Source organism: Leptonychotes weddellii, chromosome X (assembly GCF_054177405.1).
Source record: "Leptonychotes weddellii isolate Sample4059 chromosome X, ASM5417740v2, whole genome shotgun sequence".
Lineage (NCBI taxonomy): Eukaryota > Metazoa > Chordata > Mammalia > Carnivora > Phocidae > Leptonychotes > Leptonychotes weddellii.
Window position 1 is genome coordinate 22,210,019 of NC_138385.1, and position 13,947 is coordinate 22,223,965.

Below are 13,947 nucleotides of genomic sequence, written 5' to 3' on the forward strand. Positions count from 1 at the left end.
CTTGCCATACGCACAAGAGAGGAAAGGGGAAAAACAAGAGAGGGGAGCAATGGACATAGTGGAGGCCCCAGCAGAGAAAGAGTTAAGAAGAATGGGCCCCCAATACAGGTATAATCCACTCAGAAGCAGAATTATCTGATGAATCCCTTATTGCCTATCTCCTGCACTAGAACGTAGGGTCCTTGATGGCAGGAATTAGTGTACTTTATTCACCACCACTGTATCCTCCATGTGGCACATTTTATTTTTTTATTTTTTTATCTGTTTTTATTTTTTATTTTTAATTAAACTCTATGCCCAACATGGGGCTTGAACTCCAAACCCTGAGATCAAGAGTCGCACACTCTACAGACTGAGCCAGCCAGGCACCCCCATCTAGCACATTTTAGATGCTTAAATATATTTGTTGAGTGAGTGAATGAATGAAATTAGTGCTCTAAAGAAAATAAGAGAAAAAAATGCATGTGTGCACACACACACACACGCGCGTGCGCGCACGCACTTGCTTGTACATGCCTCTGGCCTACCTTTTGGAAGAGCAAAATAAATTGGAAGGAGGATTAATCCAGCAATTATGAGGGTCAAATTATACTACATGTTTTACCATGAAATCACTTTCTCTTTCTGAGCCTTACTTTTTCCCTCTGTCAAATGGACTTGAACCAGATGACCCCCAAAGCCACTTCCAGCTTTAATACTCTGTGCTTTAAACAAAAGCCAAGAGTACTTTCCAGAGAAACAGAGGGGAAATGGACTGAGCTCATTTGTGTGCAAGAAGCAAGAGCTGTTTCCTCAGATCTCACCCAATAGAGGAACGATTTTTGTTCTTGTTGTTTTTTAAACGACCTAAGAAATAAAAATCATGAGGTGGAGGAAGAGAGCTTCATAGTTTAAAGCAAACTACAACCTTTTAAAATATAGATGCCATTTAAGTCAAATATAAAAGCATTGACAAACTGTCAGCCAAGGTTGAAAGTGTCTTCTTATCTAGACTTGTCACCTCCTGAGGTCTCTGAGAGGTGACAGAATTTTGCATGTGGATGCCCTGTCTGAGGTGCTAATTGTCTTCATTTCAAATGCCCCAGGCTTTTCTCCAACCCAGGTAGATTAAAAGGGTGATGCCAAGGGTGGTCAGTTTTATAGAGTGGATCTGACATTTCAAAATCTTTTTCTCTAACCTTTCAAAACTAACTTTGTTCTTCAACTAGCTCATCTATAGGTGTGAATTCTCCTGTGACAGTGTTATGATTTGACACCTATGGTGAGTTTACACATTCTCTCTGCACTTACTAAAATTCACTTCCTTCACAAAAATGAGAAAAAGAAAAAAAAATGTCTTGAAAAGAGCACCTCCTTTTGATAATATCTGGGTTTATCTATGAGGCTAATTTTTCTAATGCCCTTTTGTTTTCTAAGCGAGAAGCCAGAGACAGGTTTGTGTGTGCTTAAGGCTACTTTAAATATGTTTACTCTTTCAACCAACATCATGGGCATCTGCTGTATGACAGACACTGTAGCAGGTACTGAGGTTGGAGAGAAGAGCTGTGACTAAGGAAAGGATGGGCTTCTGGGGAAACAGTAGTGGGACATCTAACTCAGCTTATATTCTAAACCTGCACAACCTACTCGAGACAGCAAGTTCTTGATCTTTCTGTCTGCTCTGTATGGTTCCCTGTACTTGTCCTAGTTTTACCTCCTTCATGGCTTAGAGGACACTTCCTAATTCAAGCTGAAACTCTTGCCTGGTACTGAGCTTTTGTTCTTGGAATCATAGCTAAGATTTGCTAACCACATATTACATTCTAAGCATCCCTGCTAAGCATTTTGCATGTATTATCTCGTTTATTTGTATCAACAACCCTATGAATCAAATTATTATTATTATTAATTATTATTACCTCCATTTTACCAATGGGGAAGCCAAAAGTCAGAGAGTCTAGGTAGCCTGCTCAATGCAGCACAACTGGTCAGTGTCCCACTTGGGAATAAATACAGGCTATGACCTCAGAGCCTGTGCGTTTCACCAATATCCTCTTCTGTCTCCCAACCTTAATTCTGAGGTCACTGCACTGAATGGGTCGGGCTTCCATCTCCTATCTAGCAACTACTATAATTTGGACTTCTAGAATATTCTTCATATACTTCTCAAGTGTCAACTCTTCTCATGCCCTGACTTGTAGCATGTCTCTGTCTATCTCTGTGCTTTATGAGATCAGGTACACTGTGTTAGCCTGGGCCCCACTGATTAGCATGTCTTGGAAGCTCTTACAGAGTCAAGGTCTAATCACCCAGGCTTATAGGTCTGGAATCTGAATCATCAGTTTATCCATCTAAAGTAATAGAACACTGAATCACTATATTGTACACCTGAAACTAATATAGCACTGTATGTTAACTTTACTGGAATTAAAATAAAAACTTAAAAAAAAGGTGAAGTAACAGAACACTGTGTGGTCTGGGCGTCTTCTGTCCTGGGTGGGCCTGGATGCACATACAAGGTCTTATTGCCCAGTTTTTCTCCTTCTCCTTTTACTCAACCAAATGAAGGCCACTCTTGGCCAGTTTTTCCTTATCTTTCCCCGTGAAGATAAAATGAAATAACATACATGATGTGATTGGAACCTACGATGAATTCCTCTTGGCACATCCAGGTCTTAACACAGTACCTGACCTAAGTTAGCCCCTTTGTTTCCCCTCTCTCTCCCTCTGCAGAGAGTGTGGATTCTTATTTACTTCAAGGAGTCTATCATTTCTGACACTGCCTCCTTTCACATTCATTGTTTACCAACGTCTATCCTGTGGTCTGCCTCATTTTGGTTTATAGAAACAAGTCTTCACATCCCACACCTTGGCACCTGACAACATGTCGCCCTTCTGATTTCATCAACCCAGTTGCCTTTGGATCATTACTGAACCTTCTCTCTACCGCCTTTCATCTTGGGTGGGGGCACTCTGGGTATGACAGCAGTGCATAAAATATCATTTCATTGTAAAGGAGGCTCCAACTTTCTTTCTAAAAATCTGTTCTCTTTCTTGGAAGTTCAAAAACAGAGAGCTTAAACTAAAAGATTAAAGTCCAAGAGACTGTTATTTTGTCTATACATCTATTTTTTTGCCTGAACATTGTTTTAAGAAACCTCTGATGTTTTGAAACAGGGATGGCCACTTTGATCTATACACCATGAACACCAAAATTTGGCAAAGGAACAGGACGAAATGGACTATATAAACGTTTCCCTGAGCAGTTTCGTAGATACAAAGGAAATATTATAACCCAGGAAACAAAACAGCTAATGGTGGATTTCTGAATGCATTTTGTAGTTACAGATGTGACATTGGCATCGTTTTTCTTTTCCTTCTCAGTAATAAATATTTCATGGAAAAATGCTAGAAACATCGATCAGTGGGGAGTTCAGTAGTATGAGTCTTTTACAAAGCAGGTCATATATGTTCTGAAGTTTCAAAACTGTCTAGACAATATCAGGAATTGTAGTGGTAAAGGTATGAAATTTTCAATCCTTGCTCAGTCTTTTTCTTTCCTGAAACCAATATGGTCACTGAAATTATCAAAGTAAATATATATCAAGCAAAAAATAAATGAGATTAAATATCCTAAAACTTTTACTTATAGACAAAACCCTCAGAGAGCTCTTTGTCATCACTTTATAAACACTGGGGTAAGGTTAAATGCTGCCTACCACAAAAGTAATCACAGGTTTTTTTGCCTTGTGCACCATTATTTTTGTAAGGTAGTGTAGAATGAAGAAAGCAAAGAGCTGGAGAATATCACAAGTGAAGCTGTAATACTGCATATTATTTCAAAGTAAAACAAAGTTAACTTTCTCAACAACTTTTTCTGTTGACTGGGGGCACAATTTGAAACCATCTGGCTATCATGGAAGCTTTGCAACCCCAAATACATACTCAATGTGTATTTTTTTTAATCCTTTAACACTTACTGGTATTTAATATGTATTAAAACTACTAGCTTTCTACAGAAATTCTTCCTAATTTGCGTCCTCAAAGTTCATAGAAGTTGAAGAAGGTGGTAATGATGGATTCTAAGGTATTGTCGCTATTACAAAGAGCCTAGTAAAATGGTCCATTTGCCTGTGATTAGGCTGCATGTAATAATAATAGTGATAATAATAGTCACTAAATCCCCACAAAATCCTAAACTTAAATGACAAATGACTGCTTTTAGGTGGAAGTACATCAAGTTTGTGTGAGGGAACCTTAGAGATATACATGCTTTCTTAATTTTAAATGAGAAAATAATCACATATTATATAATACTGTTTGATATACAGGAACTTTTTGAAAACTGACATCTCCAGGCCAGAAAATATGATTGAATAATTGATGAAAAGGCTGATGACTACTGTTTGGTGTATATTTGTCGTATTTCTTCTAACAGAACAGGAGATTATAGAGGACAATAGTAATGACTTCCACGTTGTCTAACACAGTGCGCGGCACATCCAAAGCCTTCTCTATATGCATGTTCTTTGCTTGATCTATAAAGTATTAAAAAGCTAGGAATTCCTACTGGCATTCTTCCCTCTAAAATTGACACCAGGAAGAGTATATGATCCTTTTTTACAATTGCTTTATGCCCCAGAGAAGTTGGGCTAGATGTGCCAGGATCTGACCTACTGGAGGGATTCCTAGGCTCATTGAATAGAGTGCTTCTGGCATGAACCAAATAGGAAGTTGTACTCAAGGAACTGTACTAGGTCCCTTGGGGGTACAGATACTCAGTGCGGCAGTGCTTCCTATGCCTGTTCCATCGTGGTCTTGAACACTTGTCTTAAGTGCCAAAGAACAAGCACTGTCAATGAGAAAATTCTGTTCAACTGCAACCTCATAAGGTCACAGGCCAGGATTGTTTCAGGATCCTTAAGTTCATGTGAGGCTTAGTTCCAGTGGATGCAATCACTCCATCATGAGCTAGAAGTGAGAGAAACACTCACGGGCATTACGCACAGTGCCTGCACCACATAATAAGAATCTGCTATCGTTTGGTGTTGAGACTTTACAAAGCACACGATAAGGAAATTATGTATTTCTTTGCCACTCTGTCATAGATTTAGTACCATGATTTAGAAAACATCAATTCTATTCCCCATTTTGCAACACAAATGTGAAGCTTTTGAAGTCTCCTTTCCTGCCTCCTTCCTCGCTGAAAAGTATACATGCATGTATATTAGGCTGTTATAGCTGGTACCTTATCCACCTAAAACCAACGCTGAGTTATTCAGACAGACTTCCGAGAAGCAGTCAAGATGGGCTCTACCTTAACAGTATTGAACTCGGCTATATATAAACTTTTCATAAGGCCAGTCTGCTGAATCGAATACAAATCGCTTCCACTGCCTAAATTACCACCAGCACCCTCTTGGTTCTGCAGTCTAGAGATAGTAAGTGGTCCTGCTCACTGGCAGCCAAGCTGGGCACTTGTCACAAAGCTTGAGAAATTCTTAAAGAGCAGCATGACCATGACCACCGGACTGTTACTATGCCTCCAAGTCTCTCCATTACAATCCTGTCACTGGATTTAGGCATTGATGACCCATGTGACATGCAAATGTATTACTCAGTAAGGGTAAAAGTTTAAGGTACAGTAATATAATGGAAAGAGCAGAGGCACTGGAGCCTGTACAATTTCATTTTGAAGCCAGGCTTCACCAATTCCCAACTTTGGGTATTGAGTTACCCTATTTGTAAAACGGGGGTAATCATATTCACTTTGAAGAACTACTAACATGGGTACCTATTCATACCTTACAGTCACCAAAAAGGGTAATGTGCTTAGAGCACCTGGCACACAGTAAGCACTCAATGGTATCTCTTGCCATCATTAACAATGCCTTGTACTCATTACCACAGCACCAAGAGCAGAATCCTGAGGGTAGGGAAAGGAACAACCCATTTGTTGGGGGCTCAGAGAAGTTCAGCAACTTGTTGAAGGTCACGCAGCTAGTGAATAACAGCACAAGTATCCAAACTCATGTCTCTCTAATTCCAAAGCCCAGGTTCTTGTCTCAGAAACCGCTACCATTTCTTGTGTGTACCCGGCCCAGAAAAAAGGTAGTGATTTGACAACCTTAATGATTCAGGTTGTTTTGGAAATTGTCAACCCAGAAAGACTGTGATAATAATAATAAACTATATAAAAGCTATGCACAGGGTGAGTCTGCTTTCATGCAGACCTAGAGGCATGCCAACAAACAGCAGAGCCCATTTGAAACCATAAATAAAGCAACCGTAGTGAGATCTAGTGACCTGCTAGTACATCAAGGTGGATTATGTTGGAAAATTCCCAAGTCCCATCTGTGTATCAACTTCCCAAAATTCCAGGGAGCTATCGGCACACACAGGAATATCACAAAACCAGCCCCTAGCCCAGAAAACCTAGCTTTAGGTTGATGTCCCTGATGGTCCTCTTCCTCCCCAGTGCTCCCCACTAGTAAACAAGGCCTCCCGGTTACCAGGAGTGAGGAGAGAGAGAAAGCCGGGGGGGTAGGGTCAGTTCTCTGCCCCATCCCCTGTCCTTACAACAAGCAGGCAGCCAGGTTCCACCCCCGTTTGCCTCGGGGAACATTTGTCTTATTAACAGGCCATCTAAACCTGGCTATTTTCCAGAATCCTGAGCCCCTTGATGGGATTGTGCATAGGAGGGGACAGCGCCTTGCAAGGCAGAAATATAGGAGGGAAATTCCTGCTCACTGGACCCCTAGGAGACAGGGCCTCAGGGAAATGGCTTCTTGGTGCACATAGGGAAGCTGGACACCAGGCATCCGGGTTCCCAGCCTAGACAGAAGCCCCGTCCCCACCTCCCCTCCCGTGCCCCACGGGCCTAAGAGCAGCGGAGATGCCCACCTTCAAAGGACCATGTGGACTCGGACAGTGAGGGGATCAGGGACGTTCACAATGGATTGAAGGCCCCACAGAAGCTCCTCCCCCTCCCAGTCTTGGGTAACTTGCTGGAAGAGGAGAGGCCCTCTAATGGTGAATGAGCTCGAACTTTCCTTCACCTCGGTGGGATGGTGGGAAGATGTGGGTTTAAACTGCCGCCCTGGAGCAAACCTGCCCCGAGATGCACACCACACAGAAGACACAGCAGGCAAGTGCACACTCTTTATTATTAGAATCAGGAAACCTCTGACAGAGGCTGAGCTTGGTGAGCTGGGATTTCATGGGGGAACTCGGGGACACCTTTCGTTCAGTCTGGAGACCATCTAACTTCCCACCCCCTGGGCTCCACCTGCCTCGGGGGAGCAGAGAGCCTGCAAAGAACACACCAAATGGGAGAGAATGGGCCCAGGGCATTCCCAAAAGGGCTTCTCTCAGTCCAGTTCTTTTTTAATCTTATTAGAGAAGCACCATCCACAGCATGATGTCCACCCTTAGAATCCATTTTGTTCTTCAACCACTCTTGACTGGAAAGGAGCTTGGGATGGTGGTGGTCCAAAGCTGCGGGCTCGAGTGTGTAGCCAACACTCTCTCAAGTACTGTCTTTAAGTCACCCAGCGGTCATTCAGGCAACCAGGAAGATAGCTGTCCCTCTCAAAGGAAGAAATCAACAGAGTATGAGAAAAGTCCCACCTGCACTTTCATAAAGCCACTTTCCTGATCTCTGCCACTGCTCATTTGTCTTACCTGTGAACAGTGAGATGAGCAATTCAGTGACTCAAGTCCTTTCATGGAAGTCCCTGATGTTACTCCCAGAACTGCAAAAATATCTGGATGTGGGGCGCCTGGGTGGCTCTGTGGGTTAAGCACCTGCCTTTGGCTCAGGTCATGATCCCAGGGTCCTGGGATCAAGCCCCACATCGGGTTCCCAGCTCAGGGGGGAGTCTGCCTCTCCCTCTGCCCCTTCCCCCCACTTATGCTCTCTCTCTCAAAAATAAATAAATAAAATCTTTAAATATATATATACATATATCTGGATGTCATTTCAGTTGGGTTTACCAGAAAATCATGCTGTATGCCAGGCAAAGACATCCTCCTGATATACTTTGCATCCCAAATTAGGCTCTCTCCTGTTATCTAACCAAACTCACCAAATCAAGTTATAATGTGTGCACCAGATATTAACATATAAGTCTAGCTCCTAATACATACTAGACAATAACTATTTGTTTAGTGAATTAAATGTAATCCATCAAATTTGCTATCATCTATAGAATTTAATACTGCAACACCCCCCCAATTCTCCCAAATTAATCCCAACAGAGAAATTACATTCTAACAAAATTGTTTTGCCCTCCCTGCCCCCCTACTGAGTGCCAGAGCATCTCTTCTTCCATGACTTCTTCTCACTCTTCTCAGTTCCAGCCAATGGGGGGTCTCAATGAGGTGCGGGTCAGCTGGAATCAAGGTGTGATTTCTTTAGACTCTTGGGAAATCTTCTAATGGGACGGGTTCAGCTTCTTCAGCAACAAACAAGTTCTGTGGGGCTCAGAGACACAAAAACAGGCCCTCACCTATAAAACTTAAAAACAAGAAGCAAACATGAACACTGTAGTTTACAAAGGAACAATAGCATTTTGAAGGAAGAGCGGTGCTCCTAAAATTCAATATAGTTATAACTCAAAAACCACACAGCTGTTCCCAAAGACATGGCATATTCAGGAAAAGGAGGTTAATAAGAAACCAGAAAGGAGTGTGTATTTACGTATGTAGTACCCACAATGATAAAAAGTTGTTAGTTTCAGTAATGGAATAATGGACTGTTTTATTTAACTTTCTCTACAATAATTTTGGTTTTCACATTTTCTGTGAAGTAAATAAGTTACTTTTTGATCAGAAGAGGGTCTTGGGAAATTGGTTTTCCTTTGGAGTGTTTTCATTCTTACTTACCTTCTTGAAGTCAGTAAATTTGTCCTGGGTCCCGGCCTCTACTCTCACCTGCCACACAGACTTTCTTGCATTTATAACAGGCCTTGCGCCATGAAAAATTCATGGCTTTACACCATGGGCAGTCCCAATTCACTGGACTGCATCTTGAGACAGATTTCTCCTGGTGCTTGGAATCCAAAGCTTTTTTCCCTTTTGGTTGCTTGGTCTTCTGCCCCGGAGGCTGCTGTATCTTTGGGTTTTCCCTCATACTTTGGCTGCAGCCATCCCCCGGCGGGGTTGCCTGGGGCCTCCGTGGACCTTCTTCCTGGCTGTGACTCCTGCTAAACCCCAGGGAGAGCATCCTTTGGGGCCTCTGTGGACCTTCTTCCTGACTGTGACTCCTGAGAAACTCCAGGGAGAGCATCCCTTGGGGCCTCTGTGGACCTTCTTCCTGGCTGTCGCTTCTGCTGTCCCCCAGGGGACCAGTCCCCTGGGGCCTCTCCAGATCTTCTTCCTGGCTTTGGCTACTGTTATCCCCCAGAGGGGCCATCCCTTGGGGTCTTTCTGGACCTTCTTCCTTGTCATGGTTCCCACTGGCCCCCAGGGATACCATCTCCTGGGCCCCCTCTGGATCTTCTTCCTGGCTGTAGCTCTTACGGGCACCAAGGGGGGCCATCCTTTGGGGTGTTTTTGGACCTTCTTCCTTGCTGTTGCTCCCACTGGCCCCCAGGGGTACCACCTCCTGGGGCCCCTCTTTATCTTCTTCCTGGCTATTGCTCCTACTGGCACCAAGGGGCGCCATCCCTTGGGGTCTTTTTGGATTTTCTTCCTGGCTGTGGCTCCCACTGACCCCCAGGGGAACCACGTCCTGGGACCTCTCTACATCTTCTTCCTGGTTGTTGCTCCTGCTGGCACCAAGGGGGGCCACCCCTTGGGGTCTTTTTGGAAATTCTTCCTGGCTGTGGCTCTCACTGGCCCTCAGGGGTACCACCTCCTGGGGAGTCTCTGGATCTTCTTCCTGATCGGCACCAAGGGTAACCACCTCCTGGAATCTCTCTGAATCTTCCTGGCTGAGGCTCCAGCTCTCCCCAAGGGGGACCATCCCCTGGGGCCTCTCTAAACCTTCTTCCTGACTCTGGCCCCAGCTATCCCCAGAGGGGACCATCCCCTGGGCCTTCTCTGGACCTTCTTTCTGGATCTGGCTCCAACTATCCCCAAGGGATACTGCCCCCTGGGGTGTCCCTTGATCTGCTCCCTGGCTGAGGCTCCAGCTGTCCCCAGGAGGACCCATCCCCTGGGCCCCCTCTGGACCTTCTTCTTGGCTGTGGCTCCAGCTATCCCTAAGGGGGACCATCCCCTGAGGCCTCTCTAGACCTTCCTGGCTAGGGTTTCTGATATTCCCCAGGGGGACTGTACTCCGGAAGATCCCAGGACCTCCCTCCTGGCTGTAATTCCTTTGGTCCCATGGTGGGGCCCCCTCCTCCCGGAAGCCCACTGCAGCACATGGACCAGGTGGGTAGGTCTCCAGAGGAAGCATCTGAAGCGGGACTACTGCAGCTTCTGCATCCATGACTACTGGTGGTGGCAGAGGTGGCAAGAAAGGGATTCCCACTGGGAGTGGTGCTTGCAATGGAAGTGAGTATGGCACCGGCATTGGCAGAGGGGGTTGTATGGCCTGAGCCCTGGGACCTGGGGGTCCTGGCATGTGAAGAACAGCTGCTGGGGCTCGCACCTGGGCCTCAAAATACAGCCTACCAGGAAACCCCACGGCAACCACATCTCTCTGCTGCTCAGCATTCAGGGGCCCGGCTATAGCCCCATGCTGCTCGGCTCGAGGCGCAGGCAGTATTTCACGGGCCAGCGGGATGACCTGGGCCGACCTATCCACGTGGAGCAGCCGCCCACGAAGCACATCACACTCGAGCAGCGCCTGCTGCAGGGCGACCTGCGTGAAGCGCAACTGCGTGGCCACTTCCTCTCGATCCCCACGCAGCCGCTGCAGCTCGGAGGCCAGGGCCCAGGTAGCCATCTCGCGCTCCTCCACCTGCTCCTGCAGCCGCCGCACGCGGTGCGCCTGCTGCTCCCGCTGCCTCGCGGCCGCGCGCACACTCAAGGCCAGCGCGCTCCAGGCACAGGCTCTCTTAGTGGTGCGCGGTACCTGAGGGTCGACCACGACGGTCCGAAGCTGGTCCTCCACCTCATTCCAGGGCCGTGAGCGGAAGGTCACGTAGAAATCTGGACCGCCGCCGTTCATGAGCACTTCGTTGTTGATGAACCTGATCACCTCCGTGTGGCGGAACCCGCTGGCGTGGTCCCCGAAGTCAACTGCCATGGCTGCTGCGGCCTAGTTAACCGTCGATGCCGCCCCTGCTGCCGCCAGTAAAGTCCACTGCTCACCTCCCCACTCAGTCCTACTAAAGTCCCTTTCCAGTCCGGCCCTCCTCAGCCTCTTCCCTCTCTACCTTGCTTTCCTCACAAGGAGTAAAGCAGATTCCCTCACCACACCAACCCCTACCAGGCGAGGGTGTTATACGTCACAGAGACGACCTCTGAGTCACCCCGCAAGGCCTGCTGGGATCCGCCTCCCTCTACAGAGTGCCCCCTACAGGGCGAATAGGCTGGATGGCTGCACTGGGTACTGCAGTGAGCCTATGGGAGAATTTGTTTCTAAGAACTTCAGAAGGACAATCAATACCCACCCAATACCTAGTCGGGTGGTAGGGTTGCATAGGTGGGTACAGTTCTGCTCTTATCTCAGTTCTGTCTCCCATAACTCTTAGGTACTACTTCAGTCCTTCAGTACAATCACACTGTCTATACACTTCCCTTGTCATCCCGAACAAATGAACTTGGAATCCCTGTCCTCAAGAAAATTCAGTGATTGCGCCATGAATGCCCTGAACTCTCCTTACAAATTCACTCTCATGTTTACTTGATCAGCTATTCTCAGAGGATGTCTCTCTTCTTCTTTTAGAGTAAATGTTCCTCTCATAATCTGGGTTTTCCCTATAAGAAATGCTGAAGAAGTGCTTTAAGCTTCACTAAATAATAACTGGAATCTACACGAAGAAATAAAGCACACGCTAAAGGTAACTACATAGACGAATACAAAAAATAGTATTCATGCATTTTGCAATTCCTCTTTTTTCAATATATGATTTAAAGGATGACTACATAAAATAATACAAGTCTGTCTTCATGGGTATACAATGTATAAAGATGTGATTTGTGGCAATAACAGTGTAAACTGTATAGAATGAAAGATTTTGTATACCATTTGAAATTAAGTTTGTATTAATCTAAAATATACTGTTATACATTAACATGTTAATTGTAACCCCCAGAACAAACACTAAGACAATAACTAAAAAATATGCTGAGAAGGAAATAAAAATTGTTACAAAAAAAGGAATCAATGAAACATAAAAGAAGGCAGTAGTGGAGGAATTGGGGTAGAGGGAGATATAAGACATTTTTTTCTTTAAAATTTATTTATTTATTTGAGAGAGAGAGTGAGTGGGGGGGGCAGCAGGAGAGGGAGAGAGAGAATCTCAAGCAGACTCCCCGCTGAGCACAGAGTCAGCCATGGAGCTCGATCTCCTGAACCTGAGATCATGACTTCAGCCGAAATCAAGAGTCAGACCCTTAACTGAATGAGCCACCCAGCCACCCCCAATATAAGACATTTTAGAAAACAAATGGCAAAATGCCAAAGTCCTTCCTTATCAGTAATTATATTAAATGTAAAAAGATTACAATTAACAGGCAGAAATGGACAGAATAGAAAATTTTTTTAAAAAGCATGATCCAAAAAAAAAAAAGCATGATCCAAATATATGTTGTCCCTAAGAGATTCATTTTAAATTCAAAGATGCACACTGGTTGAAAGTAAAAAGATGGAAAAGGCTATTCCATGCCAACAGTAACCAACTAAGAGCTAGAGTTGCTCTCCAAATTTCAGACAAAGATTTAAGACCAAAATTGTTAAAATATAAAAAAGGATAGATCATATAATGTTTAAAAAAGTTCAATCCCCCAGATGGGATTTTTCTCAGGAAAACAGAAGTGGCTCAATAAATGAAAATCAATCAATATAATACACCACAATACTAGGATGAAGGGAAAAACCCATGTGATCACCTAACAGATACAAAAAAAAAAAAAAAAAATCCAAAAAAGTGCAACACACTTTCATTAGAAAAATATCTCAAAAAGCAAAACAGAAAGAAACTTCCTCAACCTGAAACAGGCATTTATGAAAACCCAACAGCTAACATTATACTCAAGGGTGAAAGACTAAAAGGTCCCCCACTAAGATCAGGAGCAGACAAGAATGCCACTTTCATCACTGCTGTTCAACATTGTCCTGGAACTTCTAGCTAGAGCAATTAGTCAACAAAAGGAATAAAAGACATCCAAATTGGAAAGGAATGAGTAAAACTCTCTCTCTTTATAGAGAACATGACCCTATACATAAAAATTCCCAAAGAATCCACAAGAAAGTTACTAAAACTAATAAACTCAGCAAAGTACTAGCATACAGGATCAACATGTAAAAATTAGTGGTATTTCTGTATACTGGCAATCCCATTTCCAGAAAATGAAGAAAATAAGTCCATTTTCAATAGCATCAAAAGACTAAAACACTTAGAAATACATTTAACTCTGAAACAAATAATATATGTTAAAAAAAGAAGAAGAAGAAGATAGTAGGAAGGGAAAAATGAAGGGGGGAAATTGGAGGGGGAGACGATGAGAAACTATGGACTCTTTGAAACAAACTGAGGGTTCTAGAGGGAAGGGGAGTGGGGGGATGGGTTAGCCTGATGATGGGTATTAAAGAAGGCACTTTCTGCATAGAGCACTGGGTGTTATATGCAAACAATGAATCATGGAACACGACATCAAAAACTAATGATGTAATGTATGGTGATTAACATAACATAATAAAATTAAATTAAAAAAAAAAGAAATACATTTAACCAACCAGGTACAAGACTTACACACTGAAAATTATAAAACATTGTTGAAAGTAGTTAAAAGAAACCTAATAAGTAGAAAGACATCTTGTACTCATGAATTGGAAGATATTATTAAGATGGC

At 44.0% G+C, this 13,947-nt stretch overlaps 1 protein-coding gene across 1 annotated transcript; it reads right to left on the reverse strand.

Annotated features, from left to right (window-relative positions):
* Nucleotides 1–8,771: 8,771 nt before the first annotated feature.
* On the reverse strand, nucleotides 8,772–11,630 carry TEX13D (TEX13 family member D). The gene has a single exon (XM_081809409.1). The coding sequence runs from the start codon at nucleotides 11,174–11,176 to the stop codon at nucleotides 8,876–8,878; it is 2,301 nt and encodes a 766-aa protein (XP_081665535.1). The 5' UTR covers nucleotides 11,177–11,630; the 3' UTR covers nucleotides 8,772–8,875.
* Nucleotides 11,631–13,947: the final 2,317 nt, after the last annotated feature.

Coding starts and splice junctions, on each gene's coding strand:
- TEX13D (XM_081809409.1), bottom strand. CDS start 11,176: ATGGCAGTTGACTTCGGGGACCACGCCAGCGGGTTCCGCCACACGGAG.